The sequence below is a fragment of the Triturus cristatus genome, chromosome 6 (assembly GCF_964204655.1).
Source record: "Triturus cristatus chromosome 6, aTriCri1.1, whole genome shotgun sequence".
Classification (NCBI taxonomy): Eukaryota; Metazoa; Chordata; class Amphibia; order Caudata; family Salamandridae; genus Triturus; species Triturus cristatus.
The window spans coordinates 109,499,284-109,514,610 of NC_140589.1; the positions used below are offsets into that span (position 1 = coordinate 109,499,284).

At 51.5% G+C, this 15,327-nt stretch overlaps 1 protein-coding gene across 8 annotated transcripts in view; it reads left to right on the plus strand.

Moving 5' to 3' along the window:
* Positions 1 to 15,327, plus strand: part of LOC146816470 (uncharacterized) — a 219,433-nt gene that overhangs the window by 50,241 nt on the left and 153,865 nt on the right. For all 8 annotated transcript variants that reach the window (XR_014962909.1, XR_014962910.1, XR_014962911.1 and 5 more), the window contains one exon: positions 2,709 to 2,884. Coding sequence is in view for 2 of the 8 variants with exons in the window: in XM_085610301.1 (XP_085466427.1) it covers positions 2,709 to 2,884 (176 nt within the window). In the remaining 6 variants the exon portion in view is untranslated. The remainder of the gene's footprint in view (positions 1 to 2,708; positions 2,885 to 15,327) is intronic.

The following is a 15,327-nucleotide window of genomic DNA, read 5'->3' on the forward strand; positions in this document are numbered from 1 at the left end:
CTTGGAGAAGAGACTAACTTTCCATCCTGCCCCCATTTTAGGAGTGTGAGTGAACAGGCCCTGAAGGAGGGCCTTGGCTTTCCAGTGAAAAGTTATAGCTCTCTTGGCAAGCAGGAGAGCAAGATTCGCAAATTGGTAGGCTGCTCTTTTTTGGCTTTGTGCCTTTTATATATTCGCTGAGCCAGTTCAGCCCAGTCTGAGGGATTGGCTTGACCCAAAGGGAGGAGACCATGCTAATTATATAGGTCCAAAAGGATCTGAGGAGGAGGCAGGAACAGAGCTTATGTGTGAAGTCAGCTGAGTCTGCTGAGCATGAAAGGGCAGATAGGTGATATACTGGGGAAAATTCGGTTTGCTGCTGGACAAGGAGAGGCTCTGCACAAAGTGTTTAAACTTAGCATTGCAACTTATCGTGTTACGTCTAGGGCCTGTTCCAATTCCGGATCTTGGAAAGGTCTTCCCGCTTCTGTTTTCCCATTTTTTTTCTCTCAACTGAGACCAGGATGGGGAAGGGAGAGGAAGGGGAACCTTATAAAACCAAGTAACTTGTATTTATTTATGGCTTGGGGTAGGAGGTGGGTTTTCAGAAGGCAGGGTAAAGGTGTACCACAGCCTCTTTATTGTGTAGTGAAGCCTGTTGTAGAGGAATAATTGACCCCCATGCAAATTGAATTTGCCTCAGAGTTCCCCAAAAGTGATCGAGTGCTCTTGGTCGTATTGGTCACCCAAAATGATTATGCAAGCTGTGTGCCAGGACCCCAGTGGGACTGTAGGAGTCGGTAGACCGAGGAAGGGAATAGCTGGAGCAAACTGGATAGCCTGTTGTAAGAGGGCTCGGAAATAGCAGTGTAGAGCCACTTGAAGCAACTTGGGATGCGTCCGTAGGAGTTGAGTCTTGGTCAGGAGGAGAGTTTTGAGGCCTTTTAATGAAAACACGGGTGCTGTGGAGGCAGTCTCTGTGAGAAAGAGGCCTGCAGCCCATGTGCTCATTCATTGGCCATTGGAGCTGTGCAGTCAAGTGATAAATATCAAAATTTGAGATTACTAGCCTACCGGTTATGATGAAACAATGGAGCTTGGCAAGGGCGGCCCTCTGGTGCTAGAGTGCCAGATCAGTTTGCCTAGTAAAGAATCCAGACCTTAAAAGAATGTGGGAGGAGGCACCAAGGGACTATTAGGAAATAATATTGCAGGCGCCGAAGTATAATCATCTTGGAAAGGGCAGTGCACCCAGTTGGGGTCAAAGAGGGAGTCCTCTAAAATGGCACCTGACTGCCCGGGAAGGATGCCATTCATTAGGTCACAATCTTCATTGTAGATCCTAATGCCAAGGTATTTAATGATGGTCCCCTCTCACTGCAAGTGGGCCACTTCCTAGCTCAAGATTGACTGGAGAGAGCTTTGGGGGCAAGGGGAATGAATATACAGGACTTGGATCAATTAACATCAAGTCCTGATGCAGTGGTAAATTCTTCTTGAATTTGTGCTAATAAGAAAGTAGGAGCCTGAAAGTCTTTTACATGGAGGAGGAGCTTGTTGGTATAAAGGAAGACTATCTGGGTGCAATCGGAGATAGGGATTCCCCAAACAACTCCATTCGCTCGCAGACTACATGAGAGACTTTCCATGGCCAACACAAAAAGTAGGGGGAACAGCCCTGACTGGTACCCAAGGCTAGTTTGATGGGGGGAGGAGATTGACTTGCTTATACGGACCCGGGCTACTAGTTGTGAATAAAGGAGCTTAACATACTTAATGAGGCGTGGTCGAAAACCGGGTCATTACAGTACTTCAAATTGATAATCCAGTATGACATTATTGAATGCTTTTTCAAGATCCAAACTTAGCACTGTAGCCCTAGAGCAAGCCAAGCAACTGCTTCTGTCATTCTGTAGAGACAATAGAGATTTAAAGAGGTATCTCTCCAGGGGATGAATCCATTTTCATCCGTATGCAAGAGGTGTGGCAGAAGAGGTAGGATATGAAATGCAAGGATTTTGCTCAGAATCTTAGTCTGAATTAAGTATGGCTAACGGCAGTAGGAGGCTGGGCCCTGAGGGGGATGGCGTAGTTTCAATATTGGAAGCAGGACAGCCACTCAAAGAGACTGCGAAAGAATACCCTCTGCCAGACATGTTGTAAAGAACTCTGCTAACTTAGGAGCCAGGAGACCCTTGCACCATGACTTCTGATACTCATGGCTGGTTCATTTTCTTTTTAGTGGTCTGCCTCTAAAGGTTAAAATGGGGGAATTTAAACTCTGGCATAATATTGCGTATGTGCAGTGACTAAAAGCTCTGGTTAGTCATCTATGGCATTCTTAACACTTCATCTCATGTCCTGGTAGCTTTCCCTCCTGTATACCAAGATCCCTTGTTGCGATTACTATTTGGCAATTCTGTTTTGATTTTTATGTACATTTTAAATCACTTTATTATAAAAATGTTTATTCTACAGTGTTAGCTGAAGGTTGGGAATCCGGGTCAATTCAAGATTACCCTTCCCCCATCTCTGCGTTGCCATGTGTGGTTATGAAATGTGTCTCTCTGCCTTTCAAAATTATTTTGTTTCCCAGGTTTTCAGAGACATAACGGATATTTAGTTTCATCTGCTTTACTGATTGAGGTTTCTATAGGAAATCCTTCTCTTCTTGTACTGTTGAGGAGTTTAAGGTCATTTAACAACGGCCTTTCTCTCCTTTCATGCAGAGACCACCTTCTCCAAGCCGCCATGATGGTCCTGATTTGCGGGTACTTGAAGGAAGTGAAAAAGACACCAGAGGTTCAATCGACATTTTTGATTCAACTCTAGTAAACACTATCGACTCGACTGGGGCGTCTGACCATCTTGGCCCGTCAGTAGCACAAATAATCGACTTGGTCAGGTAAGATAATCGGAGCTTCTTGTATGGTGAGTGATGTGCCACTCAACAAGGCAGGAAATGTACCAGTGATAGTAGAACAAATGGCTATTTGTCGGGCATGTTGGTGAGTTGACTGACGTGGTTGACAGTGTGATGACTGATATAGAATCCTGCTATGTGCGGTGCTTGTAATTGCTGATTTGCAGTATGAGAGTTGGCTAACTGCTGAATGTGGAGCATGCACTACGTCTCCTGCAGACTGTGATGCAGGTGGTGGGAGCTGATTAATCATGTGGCGCCAGCTATTGTGCTGGTGTGTCTTGTGACTGTGGTAGATGGGGAGCCCCAGCTGGTGCCCTCTATCTGTCCTGACTGCTGTCTGTATGACCCACCTCGCTCCCCCCTCCACCTCCCACTCCCCTGCTGACTGTGTTGCATGGGCCTTCTACTCACTGCGGTGATTGAGGTGGAGGCTAACCTTACAGGAATGCAGCTAATTGGTACAGGGACTGTTTACTTTGATGCAGATCCAGTTACTACTCGTACCCCCTTTCCATGTAGTCTTTCAGCACCACAACCGCCAGTGACACTAGACCCCCATTAACCCAGGTTCCTATTCTCATATTTGTTGACCTCTGCACCATGTTTCACATCATTTTCCGCAAAAGGTGCTTGATGGAACCCCGGAGAGAAGATGAATGTAGGGCAGGACACTAGTGCAATTTAGCACGAGCTACCACCAGCTCAGCCCTACACAGAGACAAACAAGCCTATAGTAAACTTTAAAGACCTGTTTGTGTCATGTGTGGGTGTTCTTCGTGCTTGTCCAAAGTATATTGCAGGATAACAGACATCCGTTGTCAATAGCAGGTGGTGGAATAGCCGCTGTCTGGTAGGGGAAGCTGCCAGGTGTGGTGGAAGGGGTATCCCAGCTGTGATGCACAACATGCTGACATTGGTATGTGGCGATCACATGTGAGGTTGTACTAATTATGGTATATAGACCTGCTGGCTGAAGTGTTGCCCATGTAGGCAAACCGGCTGTGGTGCAGTGGATGAGGGCATGCTTTCTGTGTTGAGAGGTAGAACCCATGTGTCACCATCGGTGGTGGAAGGGTGGATAAGCCATCAATGGTATGTGGTGCATACCTGCTATTTTTTGTTTTGGAAGGGCTATTATTGGGTGTGTTACGATGAGGGTTTCCCTGGTTGTGGTGCAGGAGAAGGCGTGCCAGCAGCTGTATGTTGGGATGTGCTGACTGATGGGAGGAGAAAGCATCAACTGGCTGTTGAAAAAGTGGGTGAAATGACTGTTGTCGCTTGTGATATAGGGTGTGCACACTGGCTGTGATGGAAGACATGCTGGCATTGGTTCAACATAAGGTGTGCTAGCTGATGAGGGTACAACTGTCCCTACCATTCATCTCAAGGGTGAGTGTATAACCTATGATGCTGGAGGGCATTCGCTGTATTTTGGGGTGGCGATGTGGTGGTTGTTGTCCAGAGCTTGTCAGCTATATTGTTTGCATCATGGCAACTGAGGAGTTGGAATACTTTTGACAATGGTGATGGGACTCTGTAACTGTGATGGCTGGGCTCTACAATTATGGTTCTCTGAGCATATTGGCTGTTGTGCTGGAGGGATGGTGCTGGCAGAGTTATGGGGCTGGGCATGCAATGGTGGTGTTTGAGGTGCTATGACTATGATTTAGGCAGGCGTGTAGCCGTGATGCTAGACGTGTGCTGATTTTGTTGCTGGGGACATATTGACTTTAATACAAGAATCTTGTTTTCAGTGGCGTATGAGATGCACCAGATCTGGCACAGGCATTGTGATGGGGATATAAAGCTGTGATGCAAAAGGTGGACCATGCTGGAGCATTCTGACTGATGTGCTGGCTTCACTTCTCTACTCCCCTAGTTAACACATTCCTCCATCACGTTACCACAAGCGATGGAGAGATGTATTGACCGAGGGTGTAGAAGGCATGCAGACTGAAGGTTCTATGGGAAGTTGTGTGCTATTACTGCTGCAGGGTCTGATTGCAGAGTGGGGTACATGATGCTGGTATGCCATCTATGTTGTTGGTGTCTGGCTATGCATGCTGGTGGCCTGTTAACTAATGCACGGGTGTTGGGGGCGTGGCTTACCGGACTGCGGGATGGCTGCTCCCCGAGAGTGCTCCGCCGGCCGAGATATTATCCGGCATAAATCCGATCATTATCTGGGTTGAATTTCTGCTCCAGATGGCTAAATACGCGTAGGAACGCCTGTGGCCACGGGTGGTGTCCTTTCTTGCCGAGCCTGCAGTCTTTGTGACATCTCCGGAGCCCTGTGGAACTGAGCGCGGGACGAGGCGGAGCTTGCTGTGGTGCCGGGTTGCGGCCGCCCCCAATACTCGCCTCAGGCCTGTAGAAGATTTCAGTTATCCTGGGCGGAGCAGCGGCCGGATGAGCCTGGAGGCCTGTCGCTACCGAGGAGGGATGCAGTGAGGTGGCGGACGACGGGATTGACTCCCGAGCTGAGTGGCAAGGACGTCCCTGACAGACGAGGTCGCCGCCATTCGTGTTGCGGAAGCCGGCTGCACGCAGGAACGCGGTGAGGAGCTCCTTTGCGGGGGGGGGGGAAGATCGAGTGTGCTGGTGCCTGCTGGCGGCCCCGGGGATAGGCACATATTGAGGATATTGTGTGCTGCCGGCGCCAGCATCAGCGAGGGGCCTGGTGGGGCAGGTGGCGGCTCTTCACCTAAAGCTCACGACTTGGCAGCTGAGGGTCCAGTCTTCACGGTGAATACAGACACTCTTGCTAAAAGAATGGAAATAATCTCCCTTTCAGACACGTGAGCACACAGACTGACAGCGCTTTCCAGCAGCAGGATGCGGGAGGGGCAGTGTTTACAAACACAGGATGCACTATTGTCAGTAGACTGCATGTGAACTAAATTGCTTTTTTGAACCAACTGCTAACTATCCCTGCTTTGTGGCCATAAAGAGCGCCTCCCCCCAGTTTTCAGCTGATGAGACACAGACAATGTCCTGGCAGCCTCGGGACGCCTGATCACCCTACCTGTGGGAGCTGCTTCAGGCCGGTAAACCCAGGGGCCTGGTGGCTAATATTTGACTTTGTGGGCGCTGGTGGCAGATGGTACCGGGGGAATGCTGGGCACACTCCTGCACCGCGTGTGGTGCGACCGTGCGCTGACACAGATAGGGAATAACATTGCTTGGGTCCACATTGCGAAATTCAGGGTGCCTGGCAAACACTGTATCTTGGGGGAGACCTGCCTGCCGCGCCATCATGGGCAAACTTGATGCCAAGCAGCCCAAGCTTAGTTTTGAGCAGCGACGCCTGACCCGACAAATGGAACCCGATGCAGAGGGGGCTTCTGGAGGATCAGCGGAGACACAACAAGATGACCACGGTGAAGACATGCGCACCCTCGTGTTGGAAATGCGCTCCAGCTTGCGCACCATCGACGCGAAACTTGATACCTTGACTACTCAGATGGAATCCGTGAGGACCCAGGTTGGTGTGCATGAACACAGACTGGACGCTCTTGAAAATAAACATTCCGACTTCCATGAGTTCCAGGTGGAGACCAAAGACCAGTTGTCGCAAATGGATAGACTCCTGGGCGTGATCCCTGCAAAGAATGAGGATTTGGAGGCCAGATCGCGTCGGAACAACCTACGCATCACGGGGATACCGGAGACGACGGCTATCACGAAGATGGAGGTGTATGTGACTGACCTTTTGCGGGACCTGTTTGCTGCGCACTTGACGCCTGTGTTCGCTGTAGAAAGAGCACACCGCACTTTGGGAGCTCGGCCGCCGGTGGGGGCCCCGCCGCGTCCCATTTTGGCCAGACTATTGAACTATCAAGACCGCGACGCGGTGCTACGTCAAGCTCGCAGCATGGGGAATATCACACACCAAGGAAATCAAGTTGCCTTTTATCCAGATTTCACTCCGGCGGTCCAGGCTGCTAGACGGGAATTTTTGCCAGCTAAGCGGCTCCTCCTGCAGTCGCAGATTCCTTCCTCCCTGCTCTACCCGGCCAAACTAAAAGTGTCCTATGATGGATCCGCTCATTTCTTCACGGACGCTAAATCAGCCCTGAAATTTGCTAAACATGTGGGAGGCAAGCAAAAGAAATCTGGCGATGTTATTGGAAATCAGCTAAGTGACAATGACTGATATGTGTGCCTTATGTTGCGGCGTGCTGGTCTCCTCTTGCCTGAGCCCACGCTAGGGGTTTTTATTATTGTTCAGGTTGGGGTGTGGGTTATAAGACTCTGGTCTGACGGGTCCTCTGATTTGCCTATGCGATATATGGCTCTTGTTGACGGAAGTATGTCAAATGTACCGTCTGTTTGCTTATACTCATATGTTCTTTTATTATCGTTATTGTTCCTTGTGTGCCGGGTTGGCCAAGAGAGGGTGGTGTTTAATTGTAACTGCAGGTGGGGTTGTGATGGGAGGGGATCGCTTGGGCCGCAGGGCTGTTCCTCTTTGGACACATTGCAAATTCTATCCCTTGCAGTTTCTTGGTCACCCCACTTCGGTAGGGACATCGTTCGGTACTCACACGTCCCCATGGGAAATTTCCCTGATCTACTTTGTTTGTGGTATAGAATGGGGGGGCTATGCTTCAACCATGTTGGGGGGTTGAGGTGGGTGGGGGGTTTGGGATGTGGTTAGTATCAATTTGGGTGGGTGGTGTGTGGACATGCTGTGGTTGGAATGATGCGTGGAACAAGGAGTCCTTCAATGGTGATGAGGCCCACGCAACTGCTATGACACACACAAGACTACAGTAAATTGTTTGAATTGGAGCATGCGAGGGCTCAATGATAATAAGAAATCTCGCATGGTCCATGCATATCTTGTGAGACATAATATAGATCTGTGCTTGCTGCAGGAGACTCCTCTCCGCTCCTCAACATCCGCGAGACTTAGACACAAAAGATGGGGTACATCATACACTTCAATATATTCTAACTACTCCAGGGGGGTAGCAGTGCTGGTAAGACGGGGCCTTGACTGGAGGGAACGGGAGGTTTACACAGACCCTGACGGACGATACATTGTTTTATTGGGATACCTAGGCGGCAATTTGCTGACGCTGGTGGCGCTATATGGCCCCAATGTTGACTCACCTGGTTTTTTTCAGGATGTATGGGCAAGGGTTAAGGCCACTGGATGTAATACGACACTTTGGGGTGGGGATTTCAACGCAATTCTTCACGATGACTTAAATAGGCAGGGTACAACAAGGGCACACCACCCTGCGGCAAGTAAGGTCCTCAATGGCTTTCTGGATGATGGGGATATGGTGGACATCTGGCGTCTTCGGCATCCACTGACCAAGGAAGGCACGTGTTTCTCAGACCACCGCCGTGCCTGGTCTCGCCTGGACTATTGGCTGATGTCCAGGGATATGGCGAGCTGTGTGACAGGGGTGAAACATATGTCGAGAACCATATCAGACCATTCCCCGTGTTTGCTTACACTTTCTTTACCAAACACCATGCGTGGGCAGTTCACCTGGAGGCTTCCCACAAATGTGCTCCTAGATGAGGCATTTAAGGAAGAAACTGAGTACTTTACGTTAAATACTGGGTCTGTGGATTCGGAGGCCTCGCTGTGGGAGGCCTTTAAGGTGGTCATCAGGGGGCAATGCATTTCCAGGCAGGCTGGAGTCCTGAAGGCCATTAGAACCACTTTGGTTAACATTGAATCTCAGATAAAAGACCTGGAGACTCGCATGTGCAACGGGGGCGATTATACCCTACTAGCGGATTTGAAGGCCCTATTGTTGCAATACGAAGGGGAAGCACAAAGGGAAGGGAAGTTTTTAGGGAAATATGCGGAAGCGCGCAGATATGGGTAAGGGGATAGACCAGGGCGCACACTTGCAGGTATGATTAGAGTCCCACGCTCCACGACCTTTGTTCCTGAAATCATTAACGAACGGGGTGCCACAATTAGGATGGGTTCTCTTCATTTTATGCGCAGTTATATACAGCCACACAGACGGACTGCCCTGAAGGTATGCAGGAATTTTTGGATTCAGTGGCGCTGGCCTGGTTTAACGATAGACATAGGGAATACATGCACCTGCCCATTACACTCGAAGACGTAAAGGGGGTTATCATGAGTCTGCCACTGGACAAGGCCCCTGGATCAGATGGTCTGACGACTGCCTTTTATAAAACATACATTGAGGAGCTGGCGCCAAGGCTGTTGGCGGGATTTGGGGAGGCTCATGACACAGGTATTTTGCCTCCATCCATGCGGGAAGCTTTTATTATTACATTACTGAAGCCGGGGAAACCTGGAAACGAACTGGACTCGTATAGGCCTCTGTCCCTACTTAATGTAGATATGAAAATTCTAGCTAAGCTAATTGCTAATAGGCTGCAGCCGATGCTTCCCATGATTGCCTTGCCGGATCAATCAGGTTTTATACCCGGCAGATCTACCTCCCATAACCTCCGTACGGTCTTTTCAGTTCTACATTATCTCCATCCTGACGTGCAAGCCGCAGTGGTATTCTTGGATGCCACTAAGGCCTTCGACTCGCTCGAATGGCCTTACTTATTCCGAATCCTGGAAAGAATGGGATTTAGCCTGCTCTTTCTTAGATGGATCAAACTGTTGTACGCCAAGCCGACAGCCCGGGTGCGAGTAAATAATCTCATTTCAGACCCTTTTCAGATAACGCGTGGTACACGGCAGGGGTGCCCGCTGTCCCCATTGCAGTTCGCTATAGCGATGGAACCCCTGGCCGCGCACATCAGACAACATCACACTGACAAGGGGATAGGATTTATTTCTCGCAGTCTTTTAATATCATTGTATGCGGATGACGTCACTCTGTATGTCAATCAATCATAACATTTGTATAGCGCGCTACTCACCCGGAGGGTCTCAAGGCGCTTGGGGTAGGGGGGGGGGTCCGCTACTGCTCGAACAGCCAGGTCTTGAGTTGCTTCCTGAAGGAGAGGTGGTCTGAGGTCAGGCAGAGGTGGATGGGGAGGGAGTTCCAAGTCTTGGCTGCCAGGTAGGAGAAAGATCTTCCTCCCGTGGTGGCTTTTCGGATGCGTGGAACGGAGGCGAGGGCGAGGCTGGTCGATCGTAGCTGGCGAGTGGGAGTGTAGAAGGTCAGGCGGTTGTTGAGGTACCTGGATCCCAGGTTGTGGAGGGCTTTGTGTGCGTGGGTGAGGAGTCGGAACGTGATTCTTTTGCTGACGGGGAGCCAGTGCAGGTCTCTCAGGTGTCCGGAGATGTGGCTGTGTCGGGGGATGTCCAGGATGAGTCGTGCTGAGGCGTTCTGGATGCGTTGGAGACTTTTCTGCAGTTTGGCTGTGGTTCCGGCGTAGAGGGTGTTTCCGTAGTCCAGTCGGCTGGTGACGAGTGCCTGGGTGACCGTCTTCCTGGTTTCGGTGGGGATCCATCGGAAGATCTTTCGGATCATGCGTAGGATGTTGAAGCATGACGAAGAGACGGCGTTGACTTGTCTGGTCATCGAGAGGGAGGAGTCCAGGATGAAGCCCAGGTTGCGCGCGTGGTCCTATGGTATGGGTGTGCTGCCCAGGGCCGGGGGCCACCAGGAGTCGTCCCAGGCGGAGGGTGATGATCCCAGGATGAGGACTTCCGTCTTGTCTGAGTTCAGTTTCAGGCGGCTGTTCTTCATCCACTCGGCTACGTCTTTCATCCCTTCGTGTAGGTTGGTACTGGCGGTGGCGTGGTCGTTGGTGAGGGAGAGGATCAGCTGGGTGTCGTCGGCGTAGGAGATGATGTTGAGGTTGTCTTGGCGTGCGATGGCCGCGAGGGGGCTCATGTATATGTTGAAGAGGGGGGGGGCTGAGAGATGATCCTTGTGGTACGCCGCAGATGACTTCGGTGGCCTCGGATCTGAACGGGGGGAGGCGGACTCTCTGGGTTCTTCCGGTGAGGAACGAGATGATCCATTCCAGTGCCTTCTCTTGGATTCCGATGTTTTTGAGGCGCTGCACTAGGGTGTGGTGGCAGACAGTGTCGAACGCTGCGGAGAGGTCCAGGAGGATGAGGGCCGCTGTTTCCCCGTTGTCGAGTAGGGCTCGGATGTCGTCCGTGGCTGCGATGAGGGCGGTCTCGTTGCTGTGGTTGGCTCGGAAACCGGATTGCGAGTGGTCGAGGGATCCATTAATCTCGAGGAAGGCGGCCAGCTGTCTGTTGACGGTGTTCTCGATGACTTTGGCAGGAAAAGGGAGGAGCGAGATGGGGCGGTAGTTTTTGAGGTCGGTGGGGTCCGCTGATGGTTTCTTCAGTAGGGCGCTGAGTTCGGCATGCTTCCAGCTCCCCGGGAAGGTGGCGGTGTTGAAGGAGCAGTTGATGATGTCCCGGAGATGGGGTGCGATGACGGAGTCGGCCTTGTTGAAGACGTGGTGGGGGCAAGGGTCGGTTGGTGATCCGGAGTGGATGGTGTTCATCGTGCGGATGGTGTCTTCGGTGCTGATCGGCGTCCAGGCGCGCAGGGTGGTGGTGGGGGGCGTTGGTTCGGTGGTAGGGTGCGTGGGCTGTGTGCTGAAGCTGTTGTGTATGTCTGCGAGTTGCAGAGGTCTTGCAAGGGAGTGATGTCGTTGTTTCCGGCGCTGGGGTTGGAGAGCTCTTTGACGATGCGGAAGAGTTCCTTGCTGTTGTGGGCATTGTTGTCTAGTCGTTCCTTGAATGCTGTCTTCTTGGTGGTGTGGATCAGCTGGTGGTGTTTGCGGGTGGCGTGCTTGAGGGTCGTCATGTTGTCTGAGGTCGGGTTGTTGCGCCAAGCTTTCCCGAGGGTGCGGCAGTTCCTTTTGGAGCTCTTGAGTTCGTTGGTGAACCAGGGGGCTTTCTTGCTGCCGGGTCTGCTGGGGGGGGTCTTCAGTGGAGCCAGGTCATCTGCGCAGATGGTGATCCACTGTGTGAGGTTGTCGGCTGCTTGGCTGGGGTCTGTTGTTCTGGTGGGGGTGATCTGGGTCAGGGATGTGGTGAGCCGGTCGGAGGTGATCTTGTTCCAGCTCCTGCGGGGAACCTGTTGTGGGTGGTGGTGGGTCGTGGTCTTTCGGAAGCTGAAGTGGACGCAGCTGTGGTCTGTCCAGTGAAGTCCGGTGGCGTGGCTGAAGGAGATGTACTTGCTGGATGAGAAGACTGGGTCAAGCGTGTGTCCGGCGTAGTGGTTGGAGGTGGTCACCAGTTGCTTGAGTCCGAGGTTGGCGAGGTTGTCCAGCAGGGTGGTGGTGTTGCTGTCATTGTTGTTCTCTAGGTGGAAGTTGAGGTCCCCTAGGAGGATGTAGTCGCGGAGGGGAGGGCGTGTGGGCTGATGAAGTCTGCGATGTCTTCGCTGAAGTGTGTGCGGAGTCCAGGGGGTATGTAGATGAGGGTGCCTCTGAGGGTGGTCTTGGGGTCGGTGTGGATCTGCAAGTGCAGGTGTTCGGCGGCTGTGAGGGTGTCGTCTGTGTTGGTCGTGATGCGGATGGTGTTTCTGTGGACGATGGCGATGCCTCCTCCGGTCTGGTTGACGCGGTCCCTCCGGGTGATCTTGTAACAGTCCGGGATGGCGATGTCGGGCGCTGAGGAGGCGTTCATCCAGGTTTCCGTGAGGAAGGCGACGTCTGGAGATGTGGTGTCGAGCAGGTTCCAGAGTTCTATGGCGTGTCTGTGGACGGAGCGGGTGTTGAGCAGGATGCAGTTCAGGTGGTTGCTGCTGGGGGTCGGCTTGGCGGGTGCCGCGCAGGTCTGGAGGCAGGTGAACTTGCAGGCTCGGCAGGTGAAGGGTCCGTGGGTGCGTCTCGGGGTGGCTTGGTAGCAGCCGGGGCTCCGGCCGGTGTTGAGTGCGTTGAGGGTGGCGGCGTCGTACGATCGGCGGGTGAGCTGGAATCTGCGTTGGCCAGGGGTCCTGGCGCTGGGCGCGGTCCAGGCGCAGACGGGCTTGCCTTTGGCGCGCCTTTGGCGCACAATCGGCGCACCCGCTGCGCGTGAACGCTGCACGCATGCGTGGTCTTCATTTAAGGACAAGTGGGAGGGAGGGGCAGCTGGGACGCGGGAGCGGGGAGGGCACAGAAGAAAAAGGGACGGGGCCGCGATGTACGGTGGCGGGAAGCGGGGAGCGGGGGTCACAGGGAACAGGGGCTAAAATACAACAGAAAAATACACGGAGCAAAAAACAGGGGCAATACAGGCAACAAGTGGTGAAAATAAACACAGGGCACAGCACTTAGCGGCATCGGCAACGATCAGCAGCGAGGGAGGGGGCACACAGACACAGCTGGAGGGCCGTGCGGCGCGGGGGTGTCCTGAGGTTCATGTCTTGAACCCAGGGCACAACCTAGATGCAGTCTTGAGGGAATTCATCAAATTTGGGGGCTTGTCAGGCATAGCTATTAATTGGAAAAAGTCAGTGATATTTCCTCTCACAGATAACACAAGGGCAGTAACCTCGGAATACCCGCTAAAGTGGGAAAGTGATGCTGTGAAATATTTGGGGGTTTGGATAAGCCGAGATGTAAAAGAACTCTGGAACTTAAATTATGGGAGGGCGGTTACCTGGCTGGAAGAAAAGGTAGCGTTGTGGTGCAGGCTCCCATTGTCGTTGGCTGGTAAAATCGCGTTAGCCAAAATGATAATTCTACCTAAATTTCTATACTTAGTCGTGAACTTGCCACTCATACTCACGCAGTCCTTCTTTAAGACTTTAAGATCGCTGCTGACCTCACTGGTATGGTCAGGTGGCCAGGCCAGGATTTCGTGGGAACTGTTGGCCTTACCAACTAAACAGGGTGGGATGGGGGCTCCGGACTTGAAATTGTATGCATATTGTGCACAGGCGCAATTTCTACAGTATTGGGTTCATCAGACGCCATTTCAACCACATGTAGCGGTGGAGAGAGATGCGGTGGCGCCTGTGCCGCTGCAGGTGGCAGTATATCAAAGTTACAAACGACCCACGGATGGAATTGAAACTATTAAAACGCTCAGATGGGCCTGGGAGGGTTTACGGAGAAGAGCGGGGATGCACTTATTGTATGCCCCCTCGATTCCCATTGCACAAAATCCTCTTTTACCTAATGTCCGAGACGAAATAAGTAGCAAAGTGGCACAGGCGTTGAAACTCCATACTTTTGCGGACTTGTACCCTAAAGGGAAGTTCAGGGAATATCCGAGAGCGGCGAAGGGAGAGAGGGTACCGTTCGGACAGGTGTTTCTGTATCATAAACTGAGGGCGGCTTGCCGGAAGCTGCGTTCAGATTTCCCATCCCAGCCACCCACTATCCATGCCCTGGAAAATTTGTTGACTACACCGTCGCCGCACAAGTTGATTACCAGACTTTACACACGCATGCGCGATTTAAATGGGATGCTGAATTACCCCTCCCGCTGACAGACGACGAGTGGTCATAATGTGCTCAAATGACTGAACTCTCACCGAATTACAAACTTAGGCTAATCCACTTAAAATTTTTACATCGCTATTACAGAACGCCAATTGGCCTGCATAGGATGGGGCTGAGGGAAACTGATAGTTGTTGGCGCTGTGGTAGCGCTGCTGCCTCATTCCTTCACATGGCGTGGGACTGTCCGGTCATTGATGAGTATTGGTCCCAAATCTTTGACTCCATAAATCAGATCCTGGGATTGGGGGGGCCTCCCTCCCCTCTGTTGGGGCTATTAGGATATGTCAGAAACACACACATCAAAAAGCGTGAGTTGCACGCATTGCTTTTGTTGTTTGCAAGGAGACAGATAGCGATTGTTTGGGGTAAAAGGAGGAAACCCACAGTTAAAGAGTGGATACGGGAAGTCACTTATGGACAAACTCAATTAGCGACGTACTGGGAGCTCATGCCGCCTACCTCCAGGCCTAAGGAAATATGGGAGCCATTTATTGTCTGGGTTCGGGCGCACTCTGAGGTCTCCGATACGTCCGAAACTGCCGGGGATACTGAATTGCCGGTTGGGTCTGTGGAATAACACGTAGAAATGGGAGGTCTAGCCGGGGAAAAGGGGAAATGCTACCCGCACGTGATATGTTTCAGATGGGGTTTCTGTATTGTCTGATTGCTAAGTTGAGATGTACCTAATTGAGCACTGATGGAGGTTGGGCGGGGTCTCGTTGCATCTATAAGTCATCCCTGATTATACCACATAACTGATTTAGACAATTGTATATGACTCATGTTCCAACTATGTACATGGTTGATTGCATGCCACGCACTACTTTGTTTTCTCTATTGTACTGCATTATTTTTTTGTTTGGAAAATAAAAAAAATAAAAAATAAAAAAAAACGAATGCACAGGTGTTGGGTTTGTGTCTGTAGCGCAGTGGTGTTGTTTAATAGATGTAGATAGAATATCAATTGCACGTGCATACCACACCACACCAGTGTGTTTGCTGCTGCAGCCTAGTGATTGCAGGTATCCGAACTTTGCTCATGTAGGCAT